We start from the raw sequence: 16,989 nt of genomic DNA, 5'->3' as shown, positions 1-16,989 counted from the left end.
GGTTTAAACTTGCAGAACTTTTCAGTAAATTTTAACTAAAAATTCAGTGGCTTTTTTATCGTAAATTTGGATCCTTTATTTCAGATTTTGAAGAATTTTCCAATAGTTGATTGAACGCTACATAGTCTTATCAGATGCAGCTTAGCTTCTCACAGCATTTGGTATTTTTACATAGACCATTTATTTTCAAACTTAAAACAACAAACGGACTAAAAGTACATATAACAATTCTACCTTCTTTTGAAGCACTGACTCCTGCTCATTAATTTAATCTTCCTATAGCAAGCTGGTGGGAAAGAAAACTTTGCGTTTGTAGAGCTTTCTCTGTGTAAGTTATAGATTTTTAGGGAAACTGACATGTTTTGAATTATTAGTGGGTTTATTTAATACATGGCTGTCATAAACTTTACCAGTTAGAATGTGATCACACTTCTGTGTCATATCTATTACCCATAAACAAATCTACAAAAATATTTTCATTTCAGTTTAAACAGGCTGCAGTTATGGACCAAAGAGATGATCTTTTGAAACTTGCAGAATTTAAACTAGTTTTGATGTCAGCTGCTGTCAAAATGTTATCAGATGGTTCAATGAATGCTTCAGTCAAGTTAGCAAACTGTACATTAGATGATAAAAGACAGTCAATCCAGAAGGCTACACCAAGGTCTGTGTTTTAACATAAATATTAAAATATTGCTTATTAGAATTTGCAAAAGAGTTGCAAGTTTTTCTTTTCTAGTATTTTGTTGAAACTGTACTTTTTGGTGCAAGTTGTTCATAAAGTATATGTCACTTTCTGTATACATGAACATGTGTTTTTGTCTTTCTTGCATTTTGTTGCAGGTGCTGTTTGGGGCAGACCAATGTAGGTGCTATATTCAAACTTTCAAATTGAAATATGTAAAAGCAACTGAAAGTGAAATCTGTTTCCATATATGTTAAGTCACTGTGGCAGTAAGAGTAGGATTTTTTTTTTGGTGAATAGTACACTGTTCAATAACAATTATGACACCATGCTATGGTGTTACCTGTAAGCAAGGGGTTGTAATGATTTGGATGTAGTTGGACTCATAGTTTTGGTGTAGTTTGACTCATAAATTATGAACAGCTTTAATTAGAGGGGAAAATAATAATTATGCAATTTTGAATATGTCAAAGCTACTTTTCAGAAGGACATCCAATTTTAATACTGCTGGTAGCCTTTTGCCTCATGAAGCAGAAAAATTTGGAGGGTGAATTTGGAGGGTTTCATTTCTCTATTCTTTGCACAGTATTAGTTTCTGTATTTTTATGTTTTAATTACTTCTTTTGTGAAATCTTAGGAATGGCAAATATTGTTCCATGTGCTATTATACTTGTAAACTGGAAATTGCATTGTTCTAATCATAAATTCTGTTTTTTCTGTTTCTTCATCTGTGTTCAAAGTAAACATTCATTCTTTCAAATGAAAGCTTGTTTTCCATTCCTGGTAGTAAAAATTGTCACGTGTGTTCCGTTTTCTAGTCCACTGTATATCCAGTGCTTCAGATTACGTCACTTGTGATATCTGTGCATGTCCTTTGCAGTAAGGACTTTCTTTCATGTAATCAAGTAATGATTACAAGTAAAGATGCTGCAAGTGTACTAATGTCTTACTGGTATTGCTGTCTTACAGAATTTATGTTAATGTTTATACTGGTCATGTTTAAAAATTTTGGGTGCTGTTCTTTAGTGTACTTTAATGTCATATTGTAGCTGGAGTAAGAATCTTGAATGTCTCTCAGTGTTTGTGAGTGGCTATTTCAGTGCCTCATTAAGTGCTGTCTTAATTGTCTTTCAGGATGGTGGAAATGAAACATGGATTTGAAAAGAAGTTTATGGTGGATATAAGCTATAAGCAGGGGAGAGAAGGCACTGTTCTTGACATGATTGTTCAAGAAATATACCTATGTGCAAGCATGGAATTTCTACTTACTGTTGCAGATATATTCCTAAAGGCTAATGCAGAAAGTGCTGCTGCACAGAGAAATCTCAAGCAGTCTTTACCTTTAAAGGAACAAGGTATTTACTGGAAGTATTTTTGAATATATGTTTAACTATGCATTTGATTTCAGCATTTTAATACTCTTATATAAAAATATTATTTCTATGATAGTTCTGGCATTTGTTTATGTGTATAATGGTCTGTCTTCATCATTGACACTTGTTTTTGGGCCACAGAAGTTGATTTCTATCCCTCAGTCAGTGCTTATTTTGATATGGAGCTCTGTCAGAGATGATAGAAATACTTCAAATGTATTCCTAAAAAAAAAAAAAAAAAAGTCACTTCTAGCACTGTCTAGGTTTCATTGACTATCTTAACAAGATGAATAATGATGGTCACTGCCACCATCATTTTCATCCTTCTTGAAAATACTTGGATATACTGTATTATGCTTAACTATGAATTCATCATGCCAGTTATCGTGTCTTTGAAATGTTGGCCTTTCACTTATCCACTTGCCCTCTTCTCCCTACCACAGTGAATCACAGTGAATCTTCAGTAGTCTCAGTGTCCCCATTGGGCCAGACCAAAGGTCTTTCACAAATTCTGCAACTGAGATCAGAAAGCCATTAGAGCATCAGAGCAGGAATTGGGTTATTCTTTATGCTTCTAAACCTCGAGTAGTTCCCATTAAGTCTGCAAAGCAGGTGTCCCCTACTTTTCCCGCCTGTACTCCAGAAAACTGCTATGCCTGCTATGACTTAGTAGATGATCAAATTCTAAGCAATTCAGGAAGTTTATATAAAAGTATGTTGCTAATGCAGATCATGCATCAAGCATTAGCATACTCTGCATGAGAATCATAGAATTGGTAAGGTTGGAAGGGACCTCTGGAGATCATCTAGTCCAACCCCTTTGCTCAGCAGGGTCACTTAGAGCATGTTAGACAGGGTTGCGTCCAGGCGGGCCTTGAAGATCTCCAGAGAAGAAGACTCCACAACGTCTCTGGGCAACCTGGTCCAGTGCTCCGTCACTCTCACAGGGAAGAAATTCCCCCTCACGKTCAGGCAGAACTTCCTGTGCTTCAATTTCTGCCCATTGCCTCTTGTCCTGTCACATGGCACCACTAAAAAGAGTTTGTCCCCATCCCCTTGACACCCTCSCTTCAGGTACTTACAGACATTGGTCAGATCCCCCCTCACTCTTCTCTTCCCCAGGCTAAACAGGCCCAGCTCTCACAGCTGTTCCTTATAGGGCAGGTGCTCCAGCCTTCTGATCATCTTTGTAGCCCTACACTGGACTCTCTCCAGTAGCTCCATGTCTCGCTTGTAGTGGGGAGCCCACAACTGGACACAGTACTTGAGCTGAGGCCTCCCCAGGGCTGAGTAGAGGGGCAGGATCACCTCCCTCCACCTGCTGGCAACAGTCTTCCCAATGCACCCCAGGAGACCATTGGCCTTCCTGGCCACAAGGGCACATTACTGGCTCATGGTCAATTTGTCATCCGCCAGCACTCCCAGGTGCTTCTCTGCAGAGCTGCTCTCCAGCAGGTCAGCCCCCAGCTTGTACTGGTGCCTAGGGTTATTTCTCCCTAGGTGCAGGACTCTGCACTTGCCTTTGTTGAACCTCAGGAGGTTCCTGTCTGCCCAGCTCTCCAGCCTGTCCAGGTCTCTCTGACTGGCAGCACAGCCCTCAGGTGTGTCAGCCACTCCTCCCAGCTTGGTCTCATCAGCCAACTTGCTGAGGAGGCACTCTGTGCCCTCATCCAGGTCATGATGAAGAAGTTGAACAGGATGGGAGTGAGTCCTGAGCCCTGGGGGACGGCACTACCCACAGGCCTCCACCTGGACTGCATGCCACTGATGATGACCCTCTGAGCTCTGCCTTTCAGSCAGTTCTCAATCCACTTCACTGCCCACTCGTCTCACCCACACTTCCTGAGCTTACCTAGGAGGATGTTATGGGAGACAGGGTCGAAAGCCTTGCTGAAGTCAAGGTGCACAACATCCACTGCTCTGCCTTCATCCACCCAGCCAGTCATTCCATCAGAGAAGGCGATCAGATTGGTTAAGGAGGATTTCCCCTTGGTGAATCCATGCTGACTACTCCTGACCACCTTCTTTTCCTCCATATGCCTGGAGATGACATCCAGAATGAGCTGTTGCATCCCCTTTCCAGGGATGGMRGTGAGGCTGACCGGCCTGTAGTTGCCTGAGTCCTCCTTCTTGCCCTTCTTGAAGACTGGAGTGACACTGGCTTTCTTCCAGTCCTCAGGCACCTCTCCAGTTCCTCATGACTTTTCAAAGATGATGGAGAGCGGCCTGGCAACAACATCCACCAGCTCCCTCGGTACTCTTGGGTGCATCCCATCTGGGCCCATAGATTTGTGGATGTCAGGTTTGCCTAAAGATTTCTAACTTGATCCTCCTTGACGAGGCAAAGTTCTTCCTTTCTGCAGACTTTCTGGCTCCAAGCTCTGGGATTCCTGAGGGCTGCCCTTAGCAGTAAAGACTGAAGCAAAGAAGGCATTCAGTAATTCTACCTTCTCTGTGTTCTTCATCACTAGGGCCCTTGCACCATTCAGCAGCAGGCTCATATTTTCCTTGCTCTTCCCTTTGCTCCTGGTGTATTTGAAGAAGCCCTTGTTGTCCTTGATATCCCTTGCCAGATTTAATTCTGAATGGCCTTGGCCTTTCTCAGCGCATCCCTGCATACTCTCACAATGTTCCTGTATTCTTCCCAAGTGGTATGTCCTTTCTCGCACATTCTGTAGACTGCCTCATTCTGTTGGAATTTTGCCAGAGCTCCTTGTTCATCCATGCAAATCTCCTGCTCCCTTTACTGCACTTCTTTCTCATAGGAATGCACCAATCTTGACCCAATATTGAGTGTTGAAGAAGTGAATTTACTAGAATTTGCTAGAATGCAAGTTATTTCATTAGCTTTTTTTGATTAAATACTCATTATTTAACGTGTGGCAATTTTATTTCTTGTTACATGGGTTTTTCTGCTCTGATGTAGACTTTTGCCAAGCTAGTCATTAAGGTTCTGTATGGAAAGGCTACCACCTGCAGTGACAGCCACTTGCAAGTCACCTGCATTGGAATAATCTGTATGTAATCTTTTGAAAGAAGAAATCATCACTTCTCTTTGTAGAATACAGGTTTTGTAACTTACTCTACGTGGTGTGTATTCTGCTTCTCGGCATTCCGCTCAGTTTTCTTGTAGTTGACCATTTTAATATTCTCACTAAACTAGCTCTCATCACTAAATCTTTAAATAACCTCTAAAGTTTATAAAAGAAGTGTAATTGATGATCACTTAATTTTTGAACAATCAGTCTAACTTAATTTGCATTTTAAAGCATCTTTGCAGCCTGTGACTACAATGGAAATGAATATTATTGTTAAAAATCCAGAGATTGTGTTTGTGGCTGATTTAACCAGAAGTGATGCTCCTGCGTTGGTGGTTACAGCTCAGTGTGAGGTCTTCATTAAAAATAATCCTGAAAGGTATAGCATGACAGCTGCTGTTAAAGAGATACAAATGAAAGCATGCCCTTTTCTCCCAGAAAAAAGAAAAGGGAACGTTATTACGGTGAGTTTTCAAATGGAAGTTTGTACTTACGAGGCACTATATAACATACACTACTAATATGCAAGTTGTTTTAGAAGCTGTCATTGTTCAAGTTTTGATTATAGAGATGGGTAACATCTTGTGGCTAAGGTAAATTGTTGTATTTGTTCAGTTTAGTATTTTTAGTTTGTGGCTTTGAGTTTTTTTTTTTTTTTTTTTGGAACAAGGTAAAATTAAGAGTCTGAAGGAGAAAAATATAATCTCTTATGTCACAGGTAAGCAAAATAAACAGAAGTTTACAAGAATGTACTATTTGAAGTTCAACTTAAATTTGGAATTTTGGGTCTAAAATTTTATATTGAATATCTATTTAAGTGGATAGCAAAGGGTCACAGGCAGAGGAGAAATTATATAGTATGAATTAAATTACTTATGGTGTACAGCTCAGGAATTTAAGACCTGTAAATCCATTAAAATAATACTTTGGTTTTTTATACTTTGGCAACAGAATCAGACATTGGCAGGGTGGGAACACCTTGACTCTTCAAGCTTTTTATAATATCTCCTGCCTTCACAGTAGACTAGACCAGAGTTTTTCCTCAGTTAACTCTAAAATGATGTTGTTGTTTTAGAGAAGTAATTCAGCTTGCCAGTATATCCAAATATTTATTTGTGTACTTAGACTGCAAGATGACTTTTGAAGAGCTTGTCCTTTCARCTATTCATTATGCCTGCATAATTTATGGAGCCAACTAGGCTGGAAAAAAAGCATAAGTGTGCGAAGGACTGTGACTTCTACTTCATCTCCTTATCAAGTACTCTCATAGAAGCTCTTTGAGTATAGGCACATCTTTTGGGTGATCTGTTAAAAATCTAGTCATTGTGTTAGTGTCTGATTGAAATAGAAAGTGGTACTCTTGCACTGTTGGTCATGATACAGTGCAGAGTCTCTTTACTTCCATTTCTTAGCTGACCGATGTGGCAAGCTTTGCAGAATGCAAAGAAAGCTTCAGGCCTTACTGCAGAATCAGAAATCTTATCTGTATCTAATAAGATCCTTAGTATAAAGAGGGAAAACTTCTGAGAACCTTAGTTTTGATGTTCAAAAACATTACCTTTTCTGAAAGACTCAGAATACTCTTGAGAGAGTAACATCAATCAATCAAGATGTTCTCAACAGGTAGCAATATAGCTGATCATTTTGATTATGTGCAGGTAAGGAAAGCTCTGAACTCAGGTTTTCAATAAACTATATGATTTTAGTCTAGGAAACTAGTTAAAGAAGTAGAGATTCAGATGACATTTAGTGGAATTCTTTAGTCAAGAAAGGGAACTCTATGAATGATGTTTCATGAAGACCACAAGAATTTTAAGAAGTGATATTCATGCAGGGATTTTATAAGGCTTAAGCTTTGGGATATTAATGGTAGGTGGATTTATTTTGAAATGTGGACTTCTACAGATAGCAGGAGAGTAGCTTCTGGATTGAGAGTAGCACACAGGATGAGATTCTTTCCTTCCATTTCTTACCTGTAGGAGGTCTGAAGGAGGGCATGTTGTTTTCATTCCTGTCTGTAATGCAAAAGAGAAGTAAAAGTGTAAACTTGAGCAGCAGTGGTTAAAGTAATATGGACAGAGGATTCTGTTAGGTTGAAATCAGCTGGGAAAAGGATGATAAAACACATTTTTGTGTTCCTACTGTCTGTTGTAGAAAAAGGACAGAGAAGAGAGGAAAGTGTGCAGAATTAATACTACTGGAAATTACTGTTATTCACAGATGCGTATCTTCTCAGATGAGAACTGGAGAGTAAATACTGCTACCACTACTGTGTTAGTCTAATTTCATGCGACTGCTCTATTCATTACAAAAGTTTTTGTTTATTATATGGTTTTGATAAGCTTTGGTAAATGGGAGTGTGCAAGAGCTGATTGTAAAACTGGAACTGAGTAATTACAATTCAAAGTGATTTGTTTGTTCTGAACAACTGCAAGATACTTCAGACAATTGATGTTGCTTTGCTGTCATTAATTGAAAAGTCTAGTTCTCTTCAAAAGTCATAGGCATTTGAACCATTTGAGGACACCTGCAGACTTCATTACCTAAAGAATGGAGTTACTACAATGTAACATGTTTTACAGTAGCTAGGTTTGGACTCATTAATGATTGAGAAAGGCTAATTGTTGCTTCCAATGCCTTTTTTTACTGTATTTTTATGAGCATTAATGTTCAGATTGCTGTTAATATTATGTTCTGATTACTCTTATTTTGAAGGACCAATATTTTCCTGTCAATATTTTGTATTTGTAATATTTAAAATCATGTATTTTTTAAAAGATTTTTTTTTAAAATTAAGCATGTTATTTTATTCCTTTCTATAGGTATTACAGCCTTGTGATTTCTTCTTTGAAATGAAGCGGTCAGGTACTAACCCGCAGTTTGCTGATCTAACGATTAAATCTCTGACAATCAAAGTAGGTAGTTTTTTCCTTATGATTTTAGTTTTCCACCCCTCCTGCTCAGAAWGCTTTAAAGTACTTGTGGGGTGTCTTTCTTTGAAAAAGAAAAAAGAATAGGAATGACTGAAGATGAGGTATTGTTTCTCATCTTTATCAAGTCAAGTAGCTGTTTAGCATGTGAAAATTAAAAAGTAACAACTGCGTCAGTGTTGGGATTGTGTATTTTGTATGGTGTCTTGAAATGCGGAGATAAATTTGGAAGTGTTTACATATAGGAAGTTGGGTAATTAGTTTTGAAAGCTCCCATCTGGAAGACAGGCATGAGTTGAAAACTTTAAGAGATTAAAAATACAGCTTGGGGAAAGGAATCAGTCATCAAAAGTGAGGGAAGGGTCCTGTGTAGAACGGTGTTTGGAGGGTGTAACGTTTTCATTATAATTTTGTATCTGAAAATAATTGTCTTTTTTTCCTTGAACTACTTCTGGTTTCTAATTCTTTCAACTTCTTATTTGTAGGTTTCACCAATAATCATAAATACAGTGATTACCATTACATCAGCCCTTTCTCCAACTACAGAAACAACAGAGGAAGAGATTAGTCAAATTCCTCCAGACTTGTGGAATAAGAAAGATATAAAAAATCTCAAAATGTGGTTTCTTGAAGAATCAAATGAAAAGGAAGATGTAAATCCAACCACTGAACTGGTTCCCACAGGAGAGACATTGAAAATGAATATTGAATCAGTCATTATAACACTTGAAGCTGGGGTTGGTCACCGAACCGTACCAATGCTTTTAGCAAAGTCGTCATTTCTTGGAGAAGTAAAAAATTGGAGTACTTTGATCAACCTACATTCTCGGCTTGAGTTAGAGGTAAGGAACCCTAAAAATGGAAGAAAAATTTTCTAAAAATTACTAAACCCATTATGTTTATTTACACACAATAAAAAATAGTCCTTAGGTTTGACTACTAAACTCATACAGATGCACATTGGAGGAACAGGTCATAGGTGTTAAGATATCTAATAATGAATATATAATATATTAGTACTAATGGCAGTGATTTGTGGTGTAAAATCTCACATGTACACTCTCTGCAGCTTCACGAAGGTCAATTGCAACAATATTAAATTACAGAGTAGCAACCTACTAAAAGTATTTGAAATCTTCAAATTCTGGTTGCAAATGAATATGTTCATGTATCATTTCCATAACATGTTACTTGATACCACTCCTACATTTAAATCTTCCAAATTCTGGCTTATAAATTAAAATCAGTGTCAAGAAAATTCATTGGTTATTATAGATGGGTTTTTTAGCCTTTTTTTTTGTGGTGCTATAAATATGCATACATTTTAAACCAAAATTATATTTTCTGAGTTACAGAACTTTTATCACTTATTTGGAAATGAGTCTATGTGATAGAGACTTGCAGACTTCATTTATGCATTATGTGTTAGTGCATTTGCTTCAGCTAATGGGAGTAAAGTAAAAGTGCAGTCTGATTGTAAGTCTTCTGTTGAATCAAAGCAATTAATAAATTTGTGAATCAAAATTTATATCTTTAAAATCTTCAGATCCTTCCTTGTTATCAGTTCTGTGCAACTTCCTACTTGTGTAGAAATTTAATTGATTTTTGCATTCCATAGGTACACTATTTTAATGAAATGTTTGGAGTGTGGGAACCTTTACTTGAACCACTGGAAATTGAGAAAACTGATTTATTCAAACCATGGATTCTTGAAATCAAGGTATAGTCTTGCAAAACTAAACTCATTTCTTCTCCCTAAAAAGCTTCCTCTTAAAAAACCAAACAACAAACCCTTTGCTAAAGCTAATTAGATCTCTGATGTTAAATTTGGTTCTTCCTTTTTGGTTACTGAGACATTTTTGCCATTTTACTGAGTAAAAATAGTTCTTGCAGTGGGCAGCAATGAACATCCAAATGGACAAATCTTTAAAGTAATACTGCATCTTAGGTGGCAAGAAGTTTTGATTCCTGTTACAGTGGATAATCAAGATGACTGTCCCTTTCTCTGATGTCAGTTCAGTGTGGTAATGAAATGTATTCAGTGGCTTTGGAAGGAGGGGAGACCACTCACCTCATTCTACAATGGTATTCAGAGCAGAATCATATTAAAAGAACTGATGTCTGTTACTGATTTGCACACAGCGCACAGTGAGAATGTAATTCTTTTCACTTCAGCTTCATCCTTCATTAGGATGTAATCTGATATTCGTGTCTAGGTTAGCAAAACATCAGTTTCAACATCAACTTCAATTTTTTTCCTCTTTCTTAACTCTTGTTTTGTCTTATATCTACAAGTTTTTCAAAAATTTTTTTGCCCAAGAGATAATTCAGAGTGGAAAACCTGTCCTTTCCCTGGGTCTGTCATTACCAGATAATCCTTACCCTTCTGAGACCGTTACTGTAGAAAGTTAAGGTCCTAATGAAAAAGAAAAGCAGACGGTAATGAATCAAACTGCAGATCTTGCTTCAGTTTGAAATACAACACTTGCAAATATGTCCTGTCCAGAAATATTGAAAGCCTGGAAAGCACATTCCCTGTGTTTTTTCCTTAAAAAAAATGAAAATATATGGGCAGTTTGGTAGATACTGAGTGTGTGCTTTGGGTCCATATAAAGCCTAAATTTGGGTTACTATTCTAAGAATGGATAATCCATTAGTGTAGTAGTTCTTACATAGCATTATTAAGGATGTATAGTAAAATTTATATTTCTTTACTTTTGCATAATGGTAAATTTAGCTACTTTTATTGGAGTTTCATTGACGTTCAGTTGTATTTTTTTTTCCTATTACATTCTTTATTCTCTCCCTCTTCAAAAAAATTTTTGAAAAAAAGGTTATTAAAAAAAGAAAAAGAATTTGCAGATCTAGTCTGAACTATCTTCTTTGCTTCTAGAAAGGGAAAATGTTGTCCAAACGTGTTAAAGTAGAATTTGCTTCTGTTGGAAGAGTGACCCAATAAAAATTCTTTTAAAAATCTCGTTTCAGATGAAAAAGAAGGCTAAAAAAGCATTAGTTGAATCAGATGCGGAAGAAGAGAACTACAAAGTTCCAGAATATAAAACAGTAATACATGTTTCCTCAAAAGACCAACTGAATATTACACTATCCAAATGTGGGCTACTAATGTTGAGTAATTTAGGCACGGTAAGAAAGRTTAAATTAGTGGATTCAGAGTCATGTTAAACAAATGTTTGCACAGGTCATCTTGATGAAGTCTTGCTAAATATATTTCTGTTTTGTATCTATATTTTATTTTCTAGGCATTTGCTGAAGCAGCTAGCCAAACTTCAGACATCTTCAAAAAAGACCGAGCACCTTTTGTGATAATAAATTCTTTAGGACTTCCTATTAGTATCTCACCTAGTGATTCCTTCAGCGTCATTAACGTTGAATTTGGAGCAAAAATATTTCATTTAAAAGATGGAGAACATTTAAATATGGAATATGTCAGAACTAAAAATGAGAGTGACCAGTTCACAGCAATGACAACTCTGAGTAGCAAGAAGTTTTATATTCAAATCTGTAAGTTGCAAAATTTATAAATCTTTTATTTTTGTAAATGCAATATTGCAACTTTTACATCTCAGTAAATGTTTGGGGACTGTAGAACATGGAAAGAATGTTTATCAGGGTTCTAGTTGCGTGGCAGTATCTGAACTCCTGCTTTAGTCTTCTCAATTATAAGCAGCTGGCTTGTTAATATGTGCAAGTATTTGAACATAATTTCTGTAGCATAAATTTTCTACTGTGATAAATAGTTTAGGCAACTAGTTTTTATTTCATAAATTTTTACTGCGGTGAATAGTTTTTATTTGTACTCATACGTTAATGCAGAATTAAGCTGCCACAAAATAATAGCTCTTCGTAGCGAACTAAGACCTTTTTATGTGTATTCATAGGAAATTTACTATTAAGGGCAATATTTTTAAGAAGATTATTTTAAATAATTGAAAGGAAAACTGCAATTAAAGGTACAACTTACCTATTTTAATAGTGTATTAGTTTACAGTACAAGTTTATATACAAGTTATTGTAGCAGTTTGGTCAAACAAGTCAGTTTGGAAAAACCTGTCTTGACCTTGTGATTTGTTAATAGTTGAATTGTTTTTAAGATACATACCTGCTATACCTTATTAACAAGCCATCACATTTTATAAACACTTTTTCTAAGCATTGTTTTTATTTGCAGTGGCAAAAAACCACTAAAGATTTAAAACTAATAGATTCATTTACTCTTTCTGTGGGGCAGAGAGAGTCATTACTAGTTATTTAGTAGCACTACAGGACTATCAGTTCAAAAGTGATGATTGCATTTTTTCATCTGTTTCACATGTTTTGCAGATTTAGTAGTACAGAAAATACTCTTGAATGCACATTTCTGTTGTTCAAATATCTGTTTATGCTATTTTGGAGTCTTTCATTTTTTTTGTCTTGCAACCACTAGGTCCGCATAATCATTCTACTGTGGAAAAGATTCCATTGACAAAAGTAGGCCGCTGTCTTTACGCTGTAAGACACGAGGAATCGGGTGTTGAAAGGTCCATTGTCTGCCAGATTGATACTGTTGAAGGAAGCAAGATGATAACTATACGTTCTCCAATCCAGGTTATTTTTTCCTTTATTTATTTATTTTTAATTAGAATGGATGATCTATAGTCTTGAATAAACTGTATTATTCAAACTGGCTGAAATACATTATCCAAATTGATTGATTTGAATAGTTCATACAACCTTGCTTATATTCATTATAAGGTTTTGTGTTATAAAGCAATTCAGAAGATAACTTAAAGAACAAAAAGTCTTTTTGAATTAACAAGACAAGGAGGTAACAGACCAGATTTTAGATCAGGATAATTCATCAGTAATGTTCTCTATTTGAATTTCAAATTCAATACCAAGTCAACTGAAGAGCAAGTCCTTTGAGCATAAACCTTTTTTGAAGCCACTTTCTGATTAAGTAGTCTTTTTGATAGACATTTTATCATTTATGTGTTAGCAAGGATACGAACTTCATAGCTAGTCTCATAAGTAGTGTTCTGTGATAGTTTCAGTGTTGCATTTCACTTGCAGGATTTCTCCGGAGTGATTTATGACTTCATTAATGATGAAATGTACTGTTTTGTTTCCTAAGTTAAAATTTTAATTTTAGTATCAATCGAGATTGAATGAGATTGATTGAGAAAATGAATGTTAATGTGTACTAATAATTGAAAATCAATGATAGCAAAAAATCTATAGTCACTATTGCTAATTCTTGCTTTGGTATTGGTAATGCATGCTTTTGTTAGATTAGTTTGTAAATATCTTTCTAAAATTCTCAGAGCATCTGAGCAAAATCAGACATTTCTTTTAGACAGATTCGTAATGAAGAACATTAAACAATTGAAAATTTAGAAAAGAGAACTGATTATGATCAATTCTCAGGAAGTAGTAGTGCAATTTAATTAAATCAAAAAAATAAAATTAGTATTCAAAGAATGAAAAAAGTGTATGCACCCCAAATGCACATATAATGGATGTGGTGGTTTAAGTAAATGTTGTACTTCTCTTGTGTTTTTTGCCATATGAGATTGGAGCTGTAAGAAATGTATTTATTACATTTTGAAAAGAAAATTGTTTTGAAAATCATCAGGTTGTTCAGATTTATTTGTCTTTCTTTTTACAGAGCTTTAAGTTTCTTCTTGAAGAGAATTTTATAGCTAATGTATTAATTTTATAATTGAAATATAGCATTGAACTTGCACAGAAAGATTTTGTAAAGGTGGTATTAGATGCTTTTCTTTTTAAATACCTGCAGAAGAATTACAAATGGAAAAGATGAACAGTGAGAAGTTCTTATACTGTGCTCTGTAGGGCTTGAAGCATCTTATTTTTCCAGTTTTTCTTCCTGTATCTTACTGGATTTTTGTTTTACATAGATAAGGAATCACTTTTCAATTCCATTAAATATTTTTGAGGAAGGAAGATGTTTAGGAACTGCTTTACCAGAAAATGAATTCAACATACCCTTGTCCTCTTACAGGTATTATTTTATTCCTCCTTTGTTATGGAATATATTCAAACTTTATTGATTATTGTATCCATATAATTATATTAAAATAGGTACTATTTTTAATAATTTATTTTCCTTTGTTAGTTAATATTACAATGTCTATATCATTGTAGGCTAGAATCATCTCAGATTTTCTAGTCTAAATTAAACAAAATATTATTCTTAAATCAGTGGTTTTAGGCTCTTGGAAATCCACTTCATGGAACGAATTAATTAAGTGTTTGACACTCTCTGACTCCTTTAAGAATCTAAGCCTGCATGGTTCTGGAACAGAGTGTTGGTTATCTGTGTAGTGCAGTGTGTCTTCATGATGGAATGATGTTGAGTGATTTACTGCATTTTGAAAAAGAGGGGGGAGAAAAAGGTGCTTTTGATTTTACCGATTTTTGAAGCATAAAATTCAATCTAATACATATTTAGTCTCCATCATAGAGGTAGAAAAATGCCTGTCAATGATACAACCATATAAAGATTCTACTTTCAGAGTGGCTGTCATCAGTACCTTTGAGCTCATACCCAAGTGAAACTGAAACGTGTTTGTGTGTAGTATTTGACTGAACTGTCACTAACTTCAGATAATTAAATATTTACTTTATTTATTTAGGATTGCAGAGGTTTTTTCCTTCTGTTCCCCCCCTCCCCACATTCTCCATCCCCATTTTATAAAATGGCACCTATGTAATCATAAATAATACAGTATTTAAGTTTTTCTGCTGAAGTGTATACAGTGATTACAAGTAATATAATGCTTCAGTGTTCTTAAGAAAATCAATCTTTCCATTTTCCTTTTTTGTTGTACTTCATTGAAGATACTATGGGTTCATAATTATTTCTGGTTATCTGTATTTTATTTAATAAGATTTAGCTACGTTCTCATTCATTGCGTAAGTATATTGGTGAATTCCAGTAAGAAGTCAGAAATTGCTTACTGGCAAAAATCTTAAGTCAAAGAGCAGTTGATTGAATCAAAGCAGTTGTCTTACAAAAGCTGTATGTGTGTAAGCCATGTACTTGGTGAATGGAAAGAGCACTTTCATGACAATTCACTGTCGTGAGAGTGAACTGTTCACCCAAACCTCTTCCTCAGAACAGAGATTAACAGTTTTCCTAAAGGAATTCCCTAGCATCTTTGTAAGTCTCCAACAGTCTCTTCTTTCCACAGTTACACAGAATGTGGAGCAAAAAACCCTAGACAGTACAATCTGTGGAGCCTTGTAAACTAACCTTTCTCTTTACTTCCTTCTGTAAGCAAGATGATGGCAGGCAATGATTTACATCAGAAATGTTCAAAAATTCAAACAATACTAGAATGTTAGCACTGTAAAACATTGTAGTAACTGACATACTCAATCTTCTATTAAGTTGTTTAAATTTTTTTTCATTTACAGATCCATACTGAGTTTGCAACCTCAACGCAGTGAAAGTGGAGTGGATGGAGAATATGATGTGTGTGAAGGAATTTCGTTTGATGAAATTATGAAAAATGTTGACAGCTTAATGCAGAGGAAATGCCAGTCGGTAAAGTCAACTAAGTACTCACTTGTCATTAACATTGTCCCAGTAAAGGACACATTGACGTCTTCATTATGTGCAGATGACCAATGGGATTTTCCATATGTTGTACATTTATGGCCTTCTGTTCTTCTCCGCAATCTTCTTCCATATGAAATAACATATTCTGTTGAGGTAATTCTTTAACGTTTAAATATCTGTGGTATTTCCTGCCTAGGTTATGTAAGCTGATTAGCTAGTTTAAATATATTTTGTAAAAGAATATTGAAAGAAAGTGCTTCTGTTAAAATAGTAGTGAAGCAGAATTGTGGATCTTATCATAGAATCAGTAAGGTTGGAAGGGACCTCTGGAGATCATCTAGTCCAACCCTCAAGTGAGTGGCCTATACGGGGATCGAATCTGTGACTTTGGCATTATTAGCACCACGCTCTAACCAACTGAGCTAAACCTAACCCCCAAACATAGAAATCATAGACTGGTAAGGTTGGAAGGGACCTCTGAAGATCATCTAGTCCAACCCTCAACATAGCACTGTATAGGGATTGAACCCATGACCTTGGCATTAGCAGCACCATGCTCTAACCAACTGAGCTAAACCTGCCCCATAATGAAGATGTGGCTGCATCTACAGAAGTGAAACAGTACTGAAATGTGAAAAACACTGTTTTTAATCATTAGTAATAGCTTGTACTTTAGATACCTAGGTAAAAGAAATTTACACTGTAAGTTTAGTTTTGTGGGAGTGTCATTCTCTGTTTTCCAAGTGCAGCTTGATCCTACTTAAACAATATACGTTCTTATGTGAATTATGGCTGCCTTAAGCAGTGTAAATGGGTTGGTCTGCATTAGGGTTTTATTTCTGATCAGCTGGGTGGTTTTTGAGAAAATCTCCAATCAGTGCCTATTTGCCAAGCTTTGACTTGAATTTCAGGCTGGTCTCAGACATTCTTTCCAAATGAAATGAAACCAGAATGTGTGATCTGACTGTTAATGGGCATTCATTCCAGGGCCAGATGTAAGCTGCTCTCAATTAAAAGCCCAGAAATGTGTATGGTGTGGCCATTGGCTCCTCAGCAGCAGATCTTTTGCTCTATGGAATTGCTGTGATTATGCATTGCTACTTGGAAATAGGATAATAGAGATGTAGATGAAGACAAGGAAACATTTTTTTAGATGGTCTTAACATCTAGTATTTGGGTGCCAGTAGTGTAATTTAATCATCAAATTTTGTCACAAATTCACTGTTACTAGAGCTTGAGACCATAGCTTCCACCACATGCTTAGGAATAACAGGCTCTTCTGTGTAAATCTCTTACTAATTTAAATATAATGAAAGAAACACTGAGTTGAAGAAATCTGTCATTTATGCTTTACTTATTGAATTTAGCATCAGATTTT

General features: G+C 35.8%; 1 protein-coding gene across 2 annotated transcripts in view; it reads left to right on the top strand.

Moving 5' to 3' along the window:
• VPS13A (vacuolar protein sorting 13 homolog A) overlaps positions 1 to 16,989 on the top strand; it is a 116,968-nt gene that overhangs the window by 56,439 nt on the left and 43,540 nt on the right. For both annotated transcript variants that reach the window (XM_085313554.1, XM_085313562.1), the window contains 11 exons: positions 486 to 664; positions 1,820 to 2,040; positions 5,328 to 5,560; positions 7,919 to 8,011; positions 8,512 to 8,868; positions 9,645 to 9,746; positions 11,012 to 11,170; positions 11,287 to 11,548; positions 12,471 to 12,631; positions 13,945 to 14,048; positions 15,467 to 15,764. In XM_085313554.1, the coding sequence (XP_085169680.1) occupies positions 486 to 664; positions 1,820 to 2,040; positions 5,328 to 5,560; positions 7,919 to 8,011; positions 8,512 to 8,868; positions 9,645 to 9,746; positions 11,012 to 11,170; positions 11,287 to 11,548; positions 12,471 to 12,631; positions 13,945 to 14,048; positions 15,467 to 15,764 (2,169 nt within the window). The remainder of the gene's footprint in view (positions 1 to 485; positions 665 to 1,819; positions 2,041 to 5,327; positions 5,561 to 7,918; positions 8,012 to 8,511; positions 8,869 to 9,644; positions 9,747 to 11,011; positions 11,171 to 11,286; positions 11,549 to 12,470; positions 12,632 to 13,944; positions 14,049 to 15,466; positions 15,765 to 16,989) is intronic.

Source organism: Rhea americana, unplaced genomic scaffold, assembly GCF_003343005.1.
Source record: "Rhea americana isolate MKP2758 unplaced genomic scaffold, rheAme1 scaffold_11, whole genome shotgun sequence".
Taxonomy (NCBI): Eukaryota; Metazoa; Chordata; class Aves; order Rheiformes; family Rheidae; genus Rhea; species Rhea americana.
Note: the sequence above shows the minus strand (reverse complement) of the source record. Positions and strands in the feature narration are given on the sequence as shown.